Source organism: Pangasianodon hypophthalmus, chromosome 15, assembly GCF_027358585.1.
Source record: "Pangasianodon hypophthalmus isolate fPanHyp1 chromosome 15, fPanHyp1.pri, whole genome shotgun sequence".
NCBI classification, from domain to species: domain Eukaryota; kingdom Metazoa; phylum Chordata; class Actinopteri; order Siluriformes; family Pangasiidae; genus Pangasianodon; species Pangasianodon hypophthalmus.
In genome coordinates, this window is record NC_069724.1 from 18,401,366 (window position 1) to 18,421,134 (window position 19,769).

At 38.2% G+C, this 19,769-nt stretch overlaps 1 protein-coding gene and 2 non-coding genes across 3 annotated transcripts; all 3 read right to left on the reverse strand.

Annotated features, from left to right (window-relative positions):
* Window positions 1–282: 282 nt before the first annotated feature.
* Window positions 283–6,469, reverse strand: zgc:193801 (uncharacterized protein LOC564476 homolog). Its single transcript, XM_026928731.3, has 8 exons — window positions 6,303–6,469; window positions 5,297–5,495; window positions 4,462–4,652; window positions 2,813–2,986; window positions 2,394–2,552; window positions 1,905–2,030; window positions 1,686–1,778; window positions 283–1,385 (listed from the first exon to the last, which is right to left on the reverse strand). Exons 1-8 carry the CDS (start codon window positions 6,315–6,317, stop codon window positions 957–959), a joined length of 1,386 nt encoding a protein of 461 aa, XP_026784532.1. The 5' UTR covers window positions 6,318–6,469; the 3' UTR covers window positions 283–956.
* A 440-nt stretch (window positions 6,470–6,909) lies between these two features.
* Window positions 6,910–6,981, reverse strand: trnac-gca (transfer RNA cysteine (anticodon GCA)). The gene has a single exon. It is a non-coding gene; the product is annotated as a tRNA-Cys (tRNA).
* A 1,065-nt stretch (window positions 6,982–8,046) lies between these two features.
* trnaa-ugc (transfer RNA alanine (anticodon UGC)) lies at window positions 8,047–8,118 on the reverse strand. The gene has a single exon. It is a non-coding gene; the product is annotated as a tRNA-Ala (tRNA).
* Between the last annotated feature and the right edge of the window lie 11,651 nt (window positions 8,119–19,769).

Below are 19,769 nucleotides of genomic sequence, written 5' to 3' on the forward strand. Positions count from 1 at the left end.
TGTCTACGCCTTTATACTCTGGCCAACAACTTAGATATTAATGTTGCACTGGATGCTTTTTGGGTACTGATGAATTTTCAGAGAGCGTCATGTTCTCATTTAACAAAATGGCCCTTCAGAAATGCTCCTAAACTTCACCTCAGCATGCTTCTCTCCACTCTTCTTCAGGATGGAAATTAATCCCACCAATAACAACAACAACAACAACAACAACAACAACAACAACAACAATAATAATAATAATAAATTATTATTATTTTCACCAAACGTCAAAGATAAATCTGCATTTAATTATATTTTTTATTCTATTTATCAAAAATGAAACAATGAAATGTGGACAGCAGAAATGGTAAATTATCATATTTAAGGGGGCTGCAAATTTCTGACAAATGTCTGACAATTCTCAAATATTGGACCAAAGAATGAAGACAAACTATAATGTATAATGGCTTGATTCAACTAGTTGGTTTGCACTACACAAATAAATAACTGTGCTATTATCAATCATCTGTATACATTTACAGACACATTAAACAAACTAACTTTAGTGTAAACCGATTAGATCCTGATGAATATCACAGAATGCCGATATGTAGAACTTGAATCAGAAAGGAAAAAGCTAAGCACAGTTTTCATAGGCCTATAATTATGGACAGTCAAGGACAGTAAAGAAATAAAAACATTTTTTTTTTTAAATATTGTAGAATGTATGGATTGCATTTGTTGTAACAAATATGTGAAGTACAAGCCAATGTAAAACTAGTGTATTGACCTTTAAAATTATATTGGTACTGAGTATAATCATACAGTACTTTCAGGAGAAGACAAAGTAGCTATCAGATATGTTATGAGGGAAATGTGAATATAGCCTTAGTATCCAAGAACCAGAGAGAAAAGTCAGGTCTGTGAATGTTTTTTTTTTTTTTTTTTTTTTTTTTTTTTAAGTCTTGTTAGCATTAACTAACACGAGGGACTTTGCCTTCACTTGTCCCTCCACTTTCCTCCTCAGAGCTTCGTTTCCTAGACACCAGAGAAAGGTCTTGTTTAACCTCCAGGTCCTGGGTCAGTGCTGTGTCTGATCTTGGGCTTTCCAGACTGGAAAGCGTGTCCTCCTGAGGTCCAAACTCCACAAGCTGCCCTCTCAGTTCAACCTGCTCTGGCTGTAGTGGAACCCCTATGATCTCCAGTCCCGTTATCCCGCCTACTATAGTCCCCTGCACCTCTACCTCCACCTGGTCCTGCGATTGGTCCCCACCGGAGTCAAGTTCTAGCGCTTCTGTGTGGCCATTGAGTGGAATGGTGCTGGCCTGGGAGAGGATTTCCTGCCTCAGTGAAGCCAGCTGGGCCTGTAGTAGCTCTTTGTGCTGAGTCTGCAGACTCTCCATCTATAACACGAGACAGAGCATCAGATCATTAAAGTGAGCAGAACATATCCAGATTAGCTTGCTTATCTTAGCTGATAACCTAGCTAATTAGCAGACTGTACATATACAAATCAAGACCCAGAACTTTAATTAGCCAAGTAATGCTACAGCTTCGAACTGTAGCTGTTGGTACCTTGGAGGATTGTATAAATCTACTCTTCAGAATAATCGCTCAATAAAACACTACGGAATTAGTCAATATACACCTATCCTGGTTACCTGACTAGTTTACTACATTCACACAACCAGATAAGTTCTCACCAGTTTGGCCAGTCTCTGCTGACTGTGGTCTGGACAGCGGTACACCTGCAGCTCCTCGAACATCTTCACGTTAGACTGAACCAGACTTGCAATCTTGAAAAGATAAGAGGACATGACAGGAGACAATGGAAAAAACCGACTTAAGATGCCCTTAGAACAAATGCTACCAGTTGGAACAAGAATGAAGTGTGAAAAAAAATCCCCATCACTCTAACACACCTGTTCTTTCAGCTGCTTAATTTCAGACCGTAGACTCTTCTCTACACTCTCTTTCTCTTGTCGTAATATGTCTATCTGCTCATTGAGCTCCAGGAGATGTTTCTGCAGGTCCAAACTCTCCTCAGTCTAAAACATCATGGCACAGGTAAAGAAGTGGTCAATACATCAGCAGCAGGTTGTTGACATCATGGTATACTGGACAAAAATACTGGAAAGCTAAGTGACTGATAATGAACATAGTTAATGCCTGAAATGTGGCTCAGGTTCCAAATTGATTACTAAAAAACAAAAATACTGAATAAGTGTGCTTTCCTGGCACAGTTAGGTCATCTAGCCACAAATTTTGAACTGTTATGGTTAGAACGGAACACAACCAACATTCAGCTGCACTCAAAACCTAGGGCCAAGGTACGAACTGTATTTACTTTAGCTTAGAACTATATTTTTATCACTGAAAAACCTGTTGATTGAGGATGATGCATGATGAACCTGTTCAGTAATGATGCCTGTTGCTTCATCATAGATCAAGTTGCCTGTGTTTCCATCAGGGTCCATTAAAACCAGAGTCTGGGTCCGTGCTGATGCGTGCTGGGAAGAGCCCACCTCCTCTTCAGCACCCAGTGGCATTCCATTACTCTCACCATCTTCCTTCACAACACAGAAAGCAACAGCAACATCACACACCAACAGTAATAACTGGCTTAAAAACATTATCCAGGCCTAACTACCAGTCTGAAATGCATTCATGCCCAATCTGTGTTCAGCTCATTTTCCCCAAAAACCATTAAGCAGACATCGAAAAAATAGACCAAAATTAGACAAGCTTGAGAAAAAGATAAAAATACAACTGTCTGTTTCCAAAACACTGGACTGAAACATGTGTAATACTCCAGCTAAGCAAGACTAACCTTAGGCTCAACAGTGAGTAAGGTGGTAGTCTCAGTGACTGAGCCGGTGGTGAGGACTGGTGGTGTGATGACAGCAGTGCTGTCGCTTCCAGTGCCCAGACTCACAGCTAGCCCACTGTACGCTTTAGTATTAGCCTCCGGGTTGCCTTTATAGTACTGCCTGCAATTAACATCCTGAAGAAAAACAGAAAAACATTGCTAGGTTATAATACATTATACACCATTTTTTTCAATACATACATACGGGTACAATGATAATCAGTTAGCTAGATTAACAGGCATGGTAAGCAAGTAAAGCATCTGCTAAACTAATTCAGTTAATCTATAAACACCAGTGCTGTTGAATTCTCGAATTTGATTGGTCAGAAGGTGTAAATTAATATTTTACAAACAGCATGGCTTACAGGTTTATATTTATGCGCTTGTTCAAATATTACAGTTTCTATAGTACCAGATAATTAACATAACTGTATGGCTGATGTTCCACAAAATCGTAGCCTAGATATATCATTATTTAACAAATAAACATGTATAAATCAAGAAATAAAGAGGACACAGGGTCTCCAGTGTTCGTAACTGTCAGAGGTAAAGTGTTTCCTTTAAGTTTTCCCCCATGGGAAAGTCTAAGTACGGAGGACTTTTTTTTTTTTTTTTTGCAGTTTCTCTGTAACAACCTGCATATTTGTATTAATAACGTCAAGAGAGAGATGTGCTTCATGGTGAAGACACATCACGATGCTATAACTGTAGTACGTGCTTCTGAATCCCAGCGCCTGCTGCGCTACATACTTTGGCTGAGCAGCAATCTGGTGTACAGTAGAACGGTTTTTACTAGCCGAATTAATTAGCATGTACGGATGGCAGACGATCTTTCCTAAACCAGGAAAATGCAGGCATGGAAAAAGTGACAAAACTGAGGGAAATAAAGTTTGGCACAAAGTTTTGCACCTCATGGTCAACAGAATATAAAGACGGCAGCCACACATGAATAACATCTCGTAGCTGAAACACTGGCCTATGACTTGACTTACTATCAAGAGCACAAACACGATGTGCTACATTTCTCATTTAACTTATTCAGTTCTCATTTAACTAAATAATTTCCCTTAGTGGATATGAAAGCACTTAACTACCAAACTAGCTTGCCATACATTATTACATTAGGTTATCTATCAGTTTTTTTTTTTTTAAGATTTTCAGGAAACCAAAACATGTGACTAGGCAGCACATTGGAGGAGCTTTTACTTGATCAGTCAGTCAGCTAATTTATTTATGAATTGTCCACCCCTGAACTTAGTATTTTTTTGCTGCAGTGTGAAATTCTCAACTAGTACGATGTTTTATATATACTGACTTCTTACCTTACAATATGTTACACCACTCCAAAAGGAACTGGTTAGAGAATTGCATAGTGTGTATTGTGGTATAATGTCTACAATTCAGTGCTCACAAACATTCTTGGAAAAAAACAACACTGCTTTCAATTTCAGACCAGTTCACTTGAAAGTTCAAGAAGTGGCAGTTATCAAGCCACTTATTAAGAAATGTAATCTTTACTGATGTGAGGACTTCTCTAGACTCATTCTGTATTAGGGTCTTGTGTGTCCTGTTGCTATAAATTATTTACCGGACCTGATATCCACGCTCACCTGTGTAACCTGGATTTGGAATGTGGTGTGTGGGTTTCTGAAGTGTGTCTTGTAGTGCTTGACAGCCTCGTCCCTCCTGTTAAAGCCGTTCCTACAGCGGTAGCAGTGCCAGTGTGCTCCTTTAAACCTCTTCTCTCCTTTAATGGTGCCCACGATCTCGCAGTGGTTACAGCAACGTAACACTTTCAAGCCTGCAGGGTACAAGCCAAAAAATTTATTACTGCAGAAGAAAAATGCTCACACTCATGTTCATGTAAAGGTGTGCATCAAAACTGGGATCAGACGGAAAAAAAAAAAAGTGATGGGAGTGGGTGGTTTTTACTTTCATGTGGGTGGGAGCAAGTGGTCAGATAAGAAGCTTAGAGAACATTAGACATAAGAGCACATTACATGACAGGTTGCTCATATGGAACTGCGTGATGTGTTTATTTATTCATCCCCCCTTATATTGTAGAGCTTTGTTTTTATGATTTATCTGACATCATATACATTCTTAATGACACCCATTCCCCTTACGATGTAGAAATGGCTTATAATTAGTCCTATCTTATATTTTATGCCCAAGTAATTAATACAAAGCCTTTTTCCAGCTACTAATAAACTGTGGATGCTAAACTAAGGCACAACTGATGCCCAATACGAAATCTGTACCAGCAGATATTTGCCAAAAATATAACATTGATCCAATAGAGCTTTGTTTTTTTCTGGGTGCCACAGCTGAAAGCTGATGTTTCCCAACATAAGCATATAAACATATGGAAATATTAGTTATCGCATAACATCCACCCAGAATTCTCCTATCCACAAATCACTGCTCCCTCATTTCATGTCTGACCAGCGAAGTCGATGCTCTTGTCAACATGTTTGATGCGGAAGTGGGCACGGAGTATAACGGGGTCCTGGTACGCCTCGGCGACTGTACACAGCGGACAGTGCATGTGCACTCCTTTCTCATGCCCAGCACACTTGTCATCCTGGCACAGCACGGGCACGTAGGAGTGTTCTGTAGCCCTGACCCGCACTGATGGATGGGCCTGCAGGGGAAAAGAAACATATATTTAAAAAAAAAAAAAAAAAAAAAAACAGCTTTAGTGCAGTGACTGTAGTTTTTAATCTGAACCAGCACAGATTAAACAGACTGTAAAAGCAAGCAGTTTTATGTCACTGGAGATGCATACATTTCAGTGGAACATGCCTGCACTAGAGCATTACTAGAGCACCCCCTTGTGGTGAATTTGCGCATTACGTCCTGCAAACCGGGTGAGCTAAAAAGCGGCTAGATTCAGCTTTTACAAAGTTATTACCACAATTATATAACTAAGGGGGTTGAAAAACTCAAGAATTGAATGGTCAATACTCCTTTTCAAAATGAAAACCAATTATTCAAATGTAAGGTATTTATTTAGTATTACTGTCTGCAGAGGTGTATTTATAACAGCAGGGGCCAGATAGCAAATGTTACATTTAGCTAACGGAGCTAACACACTTAGCAAACATAATGAGGTTAGGTATTAGCAAACATATCTACACATTAGCATTTACTACTCTGAATTAACCCAAACACTAAAGGACTAAAATGAACTCCAGTGGCATCTACACATAACGCAACCAGTCATTCATGGCTTGTCCTAAATGGCTCTCTGCTGGGCACTGAGTGCACTACATATCGTGTAGAAGGCGCTAATTCCTTCCGTTATGTAGTGCTCTTATAAAGGGAACAGGGAGGCATTTGGGATTCGACCGACGGCTGATAAGCTAACTAGACTAGCTAGCCCACAAACATTAACCAACATTAGCTCAAAAATATTCAGACGTCAGTTTTTTTTTGAAGAAATACTCACGACAAACGCCGCCATAATCTGGTGTAACTGTAGAAATAAACACCTAATGTTGCCGTTTACCGGCGTTTTCGCAGTTTTACTCTGCAAAACATGATTTAGCCCGGCGGCTTTGTGTTGTTCGTCACAGGCTTGTGTGTACACACACACGTCCTCCTCGCTGTACGCGACAAAAATCACGTGGCTTTGTAAAAACTCAGCGCATTGTTAGTTCACTGGAGGAAGTCGAACTCGATGTTGGTTCACAGCCAATCACCGCATGAATCGTTTAGTACACGGTGTATGAGTACAGCTGCTTTGATACTAGCCGAGTCATGCAGAAAGGCAGTACGAAAGATTCACATTCACAATATAATAATTTTTATTTGGCCTTTGTGGAATGTTTATTTTACTCTTCGTTTAATAACACCCTTCAAGAAGGTATGTCAGCAGGATCTCCTCTTGGGCGGTGTAGCAAGGTTAGGGGCTTGACAAAGTAATATCACTATGATCAGGACCGGATTCCTTGAGAAGAAGTGAACTCTTTCCTCTTGTACTTCTGTATGTCTTGTCCTTTTTGCTTGAACCAGGTTGGTAATCAGTCACATAAACGTACCATGCCATGCAAAACAGGGGGCACCCGGATTTGAACCGGGGACCTCTTGATCTGCAGTCAAATGCTCTACCACTGAGCTATACCCCCGTGCGGTGAGGTGCATTTTTAACGGGGACATGAAGCTCGGTAGCACACCTATGCACCACCAGTATAAAATTCAGGCGATAAAACAAAATAAACAGATAAAATCAGAGGTTCGAGTCCACATTGCTGACACAAGTGCATCGTGGAACATTCTCCCCTGCTGGAAAAACAACAACAAAAAAACAAACAAACAAAAATAACAATAGAAACCCTCACAGAATGTGTAATGGTTTTAATAGTTACAATGGGAATTGTATTGGTTTTAATGGAAACTGTAATGGTCCCTGTGGGTCTCTACTGGTAATTTGTTGCCTTCTATTGGTGGCATGTTATGTTTAGCGGATACCATTAAGGACCAATAATGGGTTTAATGGTTAGCTGATGGTTTGTAATGGTATTTGTAGTGAAAATTATTCTAATGAAAACCATTAGAATTTCTGTGATGGTTTCTTTATTATTTTTTTCAGCAGGGTCAGCATAGTAGTAACACTGTCATGATAGTATCTGTGATGCTGCAGCAGCGTTGCTGTTTTTAAAAAACTACACTTACTGATTTCTTTATTAGACACTTCTACCTCGTTGGGGCAACTTATAGGTGTGCTAGGGAAAATGTGAGTTAATAATTCTCTAGCCTTTCATCTGAACTCACTTTCTGACTACAGTACTGCTGTTACCTGTATATTTTTGGTTGGCAAATCGTTTTCAACCCAGCAGTGGCACTGAGGAGTTTAAAAACAATCCAGCAACACTACCATGCACCAGACACACTACGATATCAGTGATAAACTGTGTAGAGGGTGACTGAAAATTTTATCTTAGCTTTAGATGGGCTACAGTACCCATGGCAGGTATAGCAGATAAACTGGTGTACTTTCACTAGAGTACTGATAAAAAATGGTCATTATAATACAACGCAACATCACAGAGTACTAGGTTTATAATGTGTACACGTACATAATCAGTAAACGTGGTCGGTTTCGAGTCATATATTATTATATGTTTAGTCTAATTTTACCCTTGCTTAAAATATTTTGTCGTTATATACTTTATAGACTGAAAAGTGAACCCTGGAGATGCCGGGGATTGAACCCGGGGCCTCATACATGCAAAGCATGCGCTCTACCACTGAGCTACATCCCCTCATACAGTAACAGCTACAAATTATCACTAAAGAAGATATTACACATATGCTGAGTTTGCCAACCCGATAATCGTTTACCATCGTTTGTTATGACTGTTTTTTTTTTTTTTTTTTTTTTTTTTTTGCCTAGTTGATAATTTTGTAGCCGAAACTAAAAGCGCCAGTGCTAACGCCAATCCAGAACAGAGCCAGTGTGGCCAGATCAAAAAGATGTAGCAAGAAACCACAGAAAATAAATCCATAAAAAATACTAACCATAAATTAGATTAAAACAATGGGCAAACATGGGTTGAAACAGTGGTGTTTCACTGTGCTGATGACATACACTCACTTTATTAGGAACACCATACTGTTGTGTGCAGGGCCCTTTGCTCTCAGAGCAGCCTCTGGTCCATGGTAACATAGCTGCATCACATAATTGCTGTAGATTTGTCAGCTGCACATTCACACCACCACTTTCCCATTCTACCACATCCCAAAGGTGTCCTACCAGGTTCAGGTCTGGTGACTGGGGAGTCCAGTGAAATTATTGTGAGGTCTGAGACGACTTGTGCTTTGTGACATGGGGCACTGACTTGCTAAAAGTAGCCACTATAAGATGGATAAATTGTGGCAATACAGCGATTCACATGCACAGCAACTATACGCATGTAGGTTGTAGCGTTCAAATGACACTCAATTGGTATTAAGGTGCCCACTGTGTGGAAAGAAAGCATTCCTCACACCATTACACCACCATCACTTGCCTCAACTGTTGACACAACTCTCTCATCAAAGGCATTTCTGTTTGCAGAACTGCATCTCACTGGAATTTTTTCCCCGTACAAGTCTGTGTAAACTCTGTAGATTGTTGTGCATGAAAATTTCAAAAGATCATCAGTTTCTGGAACACTCAAACTCAACAACCATGCCACAGTCAAAGTCACCCGTCCTGATGTTTGATTTGAACATTAACTGAAGCTCTTGACCTGTATTGGCATGATGTTTTGCATCACATTGCTGCCAAATGATTGGGTTTTTGGATAACAGCATGACATATATGTGTTCTTACAAAAGTGGCAGTAAGTAAATCTTTTAAATCAACACATTATTTTATTTTATTAAATCAAGGGTATGAGAATTTTTTGTTTTTAATGGTGTTTCGGTAAAGTCTTCATGGACAGTAGGCTTACTGTATAACGTGTGCTTTTTTATTAATTCAGAAAGATTAGAACTGAATATTACAGTGTTATTTTATGTACAACTGAATTATTTTTAAAAAATCTGTACCAGTCACGGGTTCTTAAGATGTCCTATAACTGCACCACGACAGTTAATAACTGTAGGTAATAACTGTTAAGAAAAAAAAAAAATAATACATTGCTGGCTACATTTTTTGAAATGGCAACTCATTAATCAATCGAAACATCAACAATGCAGAAAATAAATAAAACTAAGCACTATTGTGCTGCAACATAGATTCAGTGGCCATCACACACCAACATACAGTAAATGTTAATGTTTACTAATGCAAAGGTAACATCCGATTGTAAAATCAAAGCTATCTGTCCAGACAGTTTGTTAATGCTGTGTACATCATGTCTATTTGTTTTGCAGCAGGGGTGTAGTCAAGCTCCATTTGCGTAAATCACCCTCACCAAGATGACTCCCCAGGATGATCCAGAAGCTTTCGTGGAGCTCTGTGAGTGCACTGCAAGGGACAGTGGATGCTGGGAGTTTTCACTGGGAGATCAAGTGCTCCTTTTACCTTATCAAGCTCTAAAATACTTGCAAAGTGGCAAGGGCCCTTTGAGGTCACATGGCCAGTGGGGAACGTCAACTACCAGGTAAGGTGAACAGATAGAGGCAATGTACTGTATACCACCTCAGTCTCCTAAAACTGTGGAGAGAGGTGGTCCCTGTTGCTTTGGTGATGGTGTTTCTTGAGAGGAAGGAGCTGAGATTGGAAGTGAACCTAAGTGCGGCTTAATCCACCCCGGTCCCCTGTGCAGACCCCCTCTCCCTGTCCAAAAGAACATAGGTTGCCCAGCAGCAAACAAAGTTTTCCAATGTGTTTTTCACCTCTGCCTGGTCACACTAATGTCATAGAGCACCAAATAGAGACTCCCCTGGGGGTGGTTGTGTGCAGCCACCCCTAATTCCTGACCAAACACAAAAAACAGGCAGTTCGGGAGGAGCTGCAGGTCATTCTCAATGGGGTAATCAAGGTATCTCACACCAAGTGGTCCAGCCCATTTGTCCTTGTGCCCAAGGCAGATGGTTCTTGTCTGGTTCTGCCAGCAAAGGTGTCTAAATTGTTCATCCGATGCCGCACACTGACAAATTACTTGCTGCTAGGCCTGGCTCACTTTTATTTGACACTAGATTTGACTAAGAGATATTGGTTGATGCCAGTGTCCTGTGAGAAAGCTGTCTTTTCCACTCACTTTGATTTGTCACCCTGCCTTTCAGTTTGTTTGGAGCCCCAGCCAAGTTTCAGCAACTCACACATTGAATCCCCTGCTACTATCTTTCTGGATGACATTATTGTAATCACGATTTACACCCTTTTAAACCACTATAGCACAAGAGCAAAACTAATAATCTGTTCCCTCTCTCCCCATGCACTCCTTCTGTTTGATGGAATGATGACCTGTCTGGCCCATCATGATGCTCTAATTCTCCTGGGAGCCTCATTCACTTGATAATCACTAGCTGAGTATGGCCCACATGGATAGCCTAAAGATTTCTGTGAGATTGCTGCAAATGATCCTGCACGGATACCCTAAAGACTGGTGTAGATGGTCCCACTTGGAAAGCCCAAAGATTGCACTTACCATAACCAGTTTATGTCAAAGAGTCACCTGTTCTTCAGTGAGTAACTTGACTTTACTGTACTGTTGATTTAAAGCAAAAAAAGCTCTAATGCAATCATAAAAGATCCTGATGCTCAGGGTCAGTACTGTTTGACTTTCTAGCATATAGTTGTAAAAGAGCACTGACTTATAATCACACTATCTGGTGTCGCCCAGAAGAGCATGGGTTCCCTTTTGAGTCTGGTTCCTTTCAAGGATTCTTCCTCATTTCTGTAAAGTTGCCTATGACTGATTTCACTTAAAAGGTAGTGCCAGTCCAGTAGACAGAGCTGTGCCAACGTGCCTTTGCTCAGGTTAAATCTGCACTTTGTGGCGGCCCACCGTTACATTCTACTGACTTTTCTTTATTTTTTATTTTACAAAAAGACATCTTGGACAGGGGGTTGGGGGCTGTGTTATCCCAAGTGGTGAAGGGGGAATGCCCAGTGCTATACATTAGCCACAAGGTAAAGTGTGTGCATCAGAACTGGGATCCTGCAGGATGAACCAAAAGACATTATTAGTGTGAGTTTTTACTTTAATGTGGAGCTTTAAAGCTTAGCTCACCAAAACTCGTGAGGAGTGTTGCCAGGTTTCAGAAAAATTCCCACCCCAACTACAACTACAACAAGAAAAACATAAAGATTTGAAATTAGCCCCAAATGTTTGGGAATAGGAAAAGGTAGATGCATTTTTCTTCTATATCTCAGCCCTTTTGTAGGCAACAAGAATGGTATGCATTTATGATTTGAAGTACCTTCAATACGTGACCATTATATTATACGTGGAATCTGCCAACTCTGCTCGCAGGACAAAGTTCATTAACATGTATAAAAGAAAGAGGTGCATGATCCGTTTTTTTTTTGTCAGTGGTTTGCACCAGTAGCTGGACCTAAATGATGCCTTACTGAGCTCCTCTGTACAAACAAAAGAAATAAGCTTTCATTTACTGAGCTCTATATAGCTCATGAAGGGTTGCAAAAATATAACTATCATTGAATTATTTAAAAAATATATTAACATATGTTCATTGTGCATGTTTTTTGTCATTCTTAAATGATTGTTCTCTATCATTACTAAAAGAAAATGTTCTTGGAAAATCATACATTTTGACTTGCATTTGCACTATGAGTCCATATCAGCTTCATACGAGATTCTGATAGCTTTTTCAGTGAACTTTTCTCTTTCAAGAATGTAACCAACTCAAAAATGGAAATAAATCTGATAAAATATTATTACGTGGCTACTGTTGTCAACTGTAAATAGCAGTTTCAACAGACATCGTTGTTTTAAAACATATTTAGTTTGCTTACCTTACTCAGTTTTTCAGTGTTTTCCAGGGCATGCTGGTAGGGTTCACCAAAAAAAAAAAAAAAAGCCAAATACGAAAATAGATACAAGCATTAAACAGATACAGATAACTGCATTGTGTTACACCCCTAATTTACACACTGTGTCTTGCAGTAAGCTGCTACACGGCAAGGAGAAAGAGCCAGTGTCACAGATCAGAGTGTGAGAACTGTCCAGACAATGTTTTAATGATCTTGTGTGTATGTGTGAAGTTTTAAGTTGTTTTTTAGTTGACAAGATTGCCATACTGAAAAGCACAATGATTTAAAACTAAAATAAACATAGCACAGCTCTCTTTATCTACTAATTCTTCCCATGTCCTCCTTCTCCTTTTGAACATTTCTGTTAATCAGGACATGAGAGAGGCTTTAGAAGAGTCTGTTATTATGTTGCTATGAGTCCTATCCCTGTGTCTCCATAGTGTTTGTCTGGGAGCTCATTAGAAGGAAAAAAAGAAAAATTGGATCAGAAAAGCGCAACACGGCGTACACATTATATTCATATATAGGAGACAATATCATTTCTGTAGTGCACTGTAAATGAATTCAAGCAATAATGCAATCACATCACCTCATCCCACATGCATTCATAGCTGTCAGAATGCTAGAGATTTTTCAGAGCTGCAAATTACAGAATTACCTTTATTACAAAATTACCTTTTATTACAGATGTTGTCCTAATAAACTAACAATGTCACTATAGGCCTTTAATAACATTTTTACTAATTATTTGAGCTGTCTTCTGTTGTATGTAAAACATTTTCAATAGCCTACATTTTTTGAAAAGTGTCCCCAGCATCCAAACTACCCCATGATCTGTTTGAAACATTAGCTTAAAAAAATCTTACATGCATTATTGCATTTCTTTGATTAATGTAACTGAATAAACACTCGTGTTTCAGAAACCATACTTCTTATAACATATGAATTAATATTTAAAAATAATCTTTTTTACTTAAAACCTTTTTACTTACTTTTTTTTTTACCCAAAAATGTGATATCAAAAAATAACTCTACAGCTAAAACATGGGGCAATAGAACTTCTTCTTCTTCTTTTTTTTTTTTTTAGAGTTTTAGTTCATTTACAATTCTGAAAACCATTTTTTAATTTTAAACCTCATCAGCATGCTAGAATAAAGTCTAGGATTTAGAATCAGTTTGATATTGTAGCCATTATTATTGTTATATCACCACATAAAGAATAATAGTAGAATAAATAATAGAATTAAGAAATTAAAAGTTTTAGATCTATTTATCCCCCTGCCATTTATAATAAACCAGAAAGTTTAGTTCTTTTAAATCAATTAATTTATTTGACTGATTGTGTGATTGAGCACAACACCATGTTCCACCAAATATAATTAAAAAAAAAAGTTTACTTTTATGCATATGAAATTTGTTTTAGAATAAAATTAAATTTTGGCTTATGTGGAATAGAGCATTTACTACAACACATTTGGTACAGAAATACTTGCATATACTCATTTTTTGTCTTAGAATAATAAATCTGATATATGAAATGGTCACCTAATTGCATCCATGTCATATAAAAATATTAATACACCAATGAATACTGTTGGGGTTGCTGAACGAGCCCTGATGTTCACCTACCCTCTTGACTCATCCTTATAGATACTGTGGAAAATATTGCACACATGCATCCAGCTGAGAGACTGGTGGAAGTTGTCATGCACACACTTTTTATACTAGAATTTAAATCTTGTGCAACTAGCCAATTAAGGTGTTGGTTCATAGTGTTGGTGGGCTTAATTTTACTCATTGATGGTATAACATTGGTTTATGCAGGTGTTGATTATTTGTCTTTTTTCATTTATTATTAAAAAATCAATTAATACAAGTGCTAGAAACTTTGTTAATCTTATTTATGGTGTAGTAATCCTGAAATACATAGTTTGTTCATGTGAACTAATATTTTAAATAATGTCAGCTTAATGTAAAATGTTTATTTTAGCACTGAAATATTATTCCTAAATATAATTTGTTTGATCTATGCATCAGAATATGTCTATAAGTATTAAAGTAGGTCAATAATTCGAGCAGACATATTGAGTGTGTTAATGCATGGGAGGCTGTAAATATGAGTTATTTAAGTTATATAAGCACATTTGTGCCTTGTCACCCTCTCAATTCACACATTCATGAGTCTTTATGCTGTCAGTCTTTGTGGTGTTACACAATCGTCAAAGATGGAAAGCAAAGTAGTTCACAACTTTCCTTTGTCCTAGAAAATTGGGACTCCATCTTTGACAGCCAAAAGCAAGGTCACGCACCTATCCAAGCCAAAGATTGGCTTCTATTCTTCAACCTCCTATTGGCAGTATATGCTTTGATTATTGTCATCAACTGTTCTTTGTTAGGGGCCTTTCCCTGTAGGCCATTTTTTGCCACTCTGTCTGATGCACATTTGTGCCATTTGATTCTGATTGTGGCTTAAAAGTTGGCTATGTGTCTTTGAAATATAAAGTGCTCTCTCTTTCTGTGATAAAATTTATGATACTTGGCAGCATACACTGATAAGTGCAGCTGCAACCTTTAAAATGCAACCTTCCAACCTGCTTTAATGACAGTGTGCACTTGACCTGATACAGACTCCACAAGTTTATGTAAAACCTGATGATCCATGTTATAACAAATCCATTGGCGTGTCTCAACACTTGCTTCAATGGAAGGTGTAAGACTCATGGAAAATATGACCTTCTGTGCAAAGGAGTTAACATGGTCAATATCACAAATTTGCTTAAATTTAAATAGAAATTGTGCAGCATCTTGGCTATTGAATAGTCAATATGTTACAAACCTTCTGTTTATTTCCAGTTTTAAATAAAAAAAATCCCAGATTATCAATGTGGTCTCAGACTTTTGGTCCCCACTGTATACATATAATGTAGAAGAATTTCACAAAAATATCTTAATGGATAGAATTTTTCTTAAATAAACTAAATATCAGCTACACCATCAAAACCAACAGCTCACTGTCATGTTCATCAAAAGTTCAACAGCTGTTTGCCCAACCTGTGAATGCCGGCAAAGTGAGTCGAGTACCTAAATTTCCAAGCCAGAGAAGTTTAACAGAGAATCTAATGCATGCCAATGACATCTGCTGCAGTGTTCACTGTTCCTCATGCAAACCCCTCCAGTTTCATCACTGAATCTTCCATGTTTGCCTTCATCATCTTGCTAATTTGCATGGAATGAGAATGTGCTTCAGCAGTTTGTGAACAAGAAGGTGAGTACACCCTGTCCAAATGGGGAAGAAGTTAAACAAGGCTTGCATGCATATGTGAATCCCGGTCCATAAACCAGCGCATTGATCTCTCAGCCAGACTGGAATGGAGGATGAACCTCATGTACTTCCAGGTAAGGAATCAGGAATCAACTCCCGAGAACTACAGAAGCCATGGAACTGGACAGCAGCGAACTACTCCCTGAAGAACAGGTCGCACAGATAAAGGAGGACTTGTGTCTCTAATGTGGGATCTCCAAACACCTGGAAGAAACTTGCCTAGTGAGACAAGGGTCTATGGTTGGATTGGTGAGTTGGATGCCTTTGCACATGATAAAGGTAAATCAGGCATGATCCACTCTGGGGCCATGGGCAGATTTACCACTGAGCATCTGGTCTGAGCCTGTAAGATGCCAGTGACACCATGCTCTTCCCCAATCTGGACACTGAAAAGCTGAGCCCAGGGTTCCAGGAGTGTTTGGTTGCAAATTATCCCATGAAAGATTAGATAGGCTTATGTCATTCAGAGACTCTTTTTTTTGTTTATCATTGACTTACCCAGACATTACCCAGACAGCTGTGCTTCAGTTCTTTGTCAATGAGGTACTGTATGGATACAGTTCCTGACAAATTTCTAATTGTTTTACACTAACTTTTTTTTGTTATGGCCCTAATTGTGCTTAATGTTTTTTAACTGGTTGTGTATTTTTTTCCCATTAGATAAGTTGTGTAGGTCAAGAACCATCTGTTGAGAATTTTTCCACCTGGTAATAGATGAGAGAGATTTTACATGTGTGAAACCTTGTATTTATACCTTAGGGAAACTGGACATGGTTAAAGGCAACAACAAATGTCTTGGAGCAAGAGAGTAAATGAAACATAAAAGCTTTTCAAGAATGGTGATTTGTTTGCATTTATTAAAAATATTCCTTATATTCCTTAGAAAGTACTACTCTTAAAAATATAATTTGGAAAAGTAATAAAAGAATATTTGTATTAGAACAAACATAAATAGTTTCTTCTATTGTTTTAACTTTTAAAAAATTTGAATGAATGTGTGTAATGATCATTTAAAACAATCTTTTTTGGCAGTTAAAGTTACCAATAATTCGACTTAGAAGGTCAAAGCAAGTTATTTATGATAAACCATGTTAAAGAGCCAATGAAAATCACAGGAAAATTATCTATAAATCATAAAAACCTTCATAAAATAGACTAGCTAAACAAGTATATTTTTAATCTGGATTTAACAACTGTTTTTGAAGTAGCATTCAAGATGTTCTCTGGAACACTAGGTGCAATCTGAGCTGCACATAATCCTTGGTATTAACAGTACACCTGCCACAGCAGGCGAAACACAGTGAAATGCTCGGGATGGTCTATATTTCAGGAAATCAGCAAGGTATGTTGGTGCTAATCAATTCAGAGCTGTAAATGTCATGAGCAGGACTTTGTAGTCAATACACAATATTAGGTACACTCATGGGAAAAAGAAATTACACCCTCATTCAGTTCTATGTTTTGTTTCTTTAAACAAATAACCTCTCATAACAGACTTCAATATGTACTCATTTTTTTCCCAAAAAGTAAACTAACATTCAGAAACCAGGTGGGAAAAAATAACTACACCCAATAATTCAGTAACATGTAGAACCACCTTTATCAACAAAAACTTGAAGTAAATATTTTCTGTAGGGGTTTATCTCCTCTCACATCATTTTGGAGAAACTTTGGCCCACACTTCTTTACAACATTGCATCAATTCATTGATCAGAAGTCTGGTGATTGACAGTGAGGATAAGTGGATTGCAGTGCCAGTTCATGTGGAGGTAGGCTGAGGATCATGAAAATTGTAGGGTGTTAGTTCGAGTGTTTCTTGAGCAGGCACAGGTGCTTGTGACAATTTTGGAAAATGTATCCCATAACCTTTACAATATAAAGGTGCTAGCTATAATGTAAGAAGAGTCTCTTAACTGCTTTGATAGTTTGACTAAAGGCAGCCCTGTTCTGTATAATGTTCAAGAACATAATAAAAAAGAGAAAAATACAGCTTTGACCTCCTGTTGAACACATCACCTGTCCTTTCCTTGCTAGATGTAGAAGCAAATAACAGACACAACATCCATCCAAGTCAAAACCCAGAAATATATATTTATTTCTATGGCATAGTGAGATAAAATATGGTACAAAATATGATTATATACCATGATGTCTTTTATTTAAATCAAATGAGAAACACCTTGAAGGATTATTGTGAATGTGAAGCATAGTACATTCATTGAAGTGAGATAATATTTCTATTTACACTTCCTGTCATAAGTTTAGGCACACCTGCTTATACAATGGCTTTATTTGCTATTACTATTTTGTACTACCTTAAACTAATAATGAACAACATGTTGGTGTGGTTGGACAGTGGTCCTAAAGATTGCGCCTGTCTCCAGTGCAAGAAGGATAAGGTCAAAGTAGCAACTATCCCACCCTGATTAACTCTTGCTCAGAAAATGTATTCGATTCACTAGAAAGGGTAGAAAACAATTGGTAGCTGCGTGGCTCCCCAGTCACAAGCCGTTCAATGGAATGAAGGACAACAAAAACAGTCATGAATTCACACATCCATCATATTTATTAACATATTTAATACAAAGTGACTTCTAAAAAAAAAATCTAAAGCAGAGACAAAGAAATACCATATAAAACATTTTTTGCAGAAATATGATAAATCAGCCAGTTGAGCTCCAGCAATATTTTACTTCCCAGTGGAGGGGTCTGACACCAGCATGCAGGAGCTCAAAATAGCAATAAACTACTCAATACCTTTGTGAAATGTACACCACCATCCAATTTTACTCTCTAAGGCCACCAAAAGACACACAAATATACTCACCACAGCAACATGCAATAAAAATCATACTGCAGTACTATTGAAGACCCTGTGCACTGCAAACCAAATCCCTCCACATCAGCAAGAATACTGGCTGGGTAGAATACCTATGATGACAGGAACAGAAGTTAATAATAGACAACCTCTGTTGGCAGAAACAACACAACAAACTAATAACTGACCCCCTTTTCCATTGGAAGGCTCAGCAATAGCTTACCACATGATTGATAATCAGGTGTAAAAAGAAAAAAGAGAAGAAGAAGAACTAAGACTAGAACAAAAGAAGAAATACAAGAAGAAGAAGCGGCTAAATTGAACGCACCTCAATAATTGCAGAATGCTCTGAAGGAAATAACCCACTTCTGTATTAAGCAGATAAACACAGACACACACCTGGTACATTAATAACACTCTAATGAGGCAAGGATGAGCAAAACAGCAGGGCTAGCGCTCTGAATGCAGTGACCAGTGGATGCAGCTCAGCAGGAAGGTGGCATGGTGAATATAATCACAGTCAAACGCAGCAAAGCCCTCACAGCTGAAGCATCAAAGCAGTTGTGGCCAGAGCAGAAAGTAGTTTCAGTGCAATTACAAAGCAGCAAAACAGCAAAACAGCAGATGACTCCGTATACAAATTAATCAGTATAATTATAATCATACCATCTGAGGCATCAAACAGACTTCATCTGGCACTGCTAGCCCCAAACACCACCTCTCTCATAAGGCTAAGGATCCCTTTTCCTCTGGCTATGTGGCGAGCCCTCTGAAAGAGCTCCTAAATCCCTGCAAATAAAACAATCAGTGGTGTAACACTACCATGACTGTAAATCACTGATAAAAAAATTATAAACCTATTTAAGCAGGGAAAGATAGTCCTATTCAGAAATGTATTGCATACATACTTAAGTTGATTTTCTGGGCGCAACATTCAGGTTATGCAAATCACCTGTGTGTAGTTCACGTCTCCGAGGTGCCAATGTTTTCTTGAATAGAGGTGTCTGAGACAGGGTTTTTCAATAGTGTCTAGATCACCGCCTTTAAAAACAAGCACTTGCCTTTAAAACCTGATGGTAAGCATTGAAAAAAATAACTTTAGTATATTGGTAATATATTGCTGCATGAGTAGTCCTAATTGTAATGATCATATTATTCACTGCAAAGTTGGTTTAATTAAACAATGGCTTCAACGACATTATTCGGAAGCACTTAATCTAGTAGATTTCACAGGATTTTTGTAGTGAATATATTCCTTTATGGGAAGCCAATGAAGATTTGAAGTTAAGATGATGTGAGATGTAAGGTGTGAGTTTGTAAGAGGCATTATAAATGAATGTTAGAG

Excerpts from the sequence above, each read along its gene's own strand:
- zgc:193801 (XM_026928731.3), bottom strand. Across the intron at positions 4,653-5,296 it reads CAAGAGCATCGACTTCGCTG|GCTTGAAAGTGTTACGTTGC; the intron begins GTCAGACATGAA and ends TGTACCCTGCAG. Across the intron at positions 2,031-2,393 it reads CAGGCATCATTACTGAACAG|ACTGAGGAGAGTTTGGACCT; the intron begins GTTCATCATGCA and ends ATGATGTTTTAG.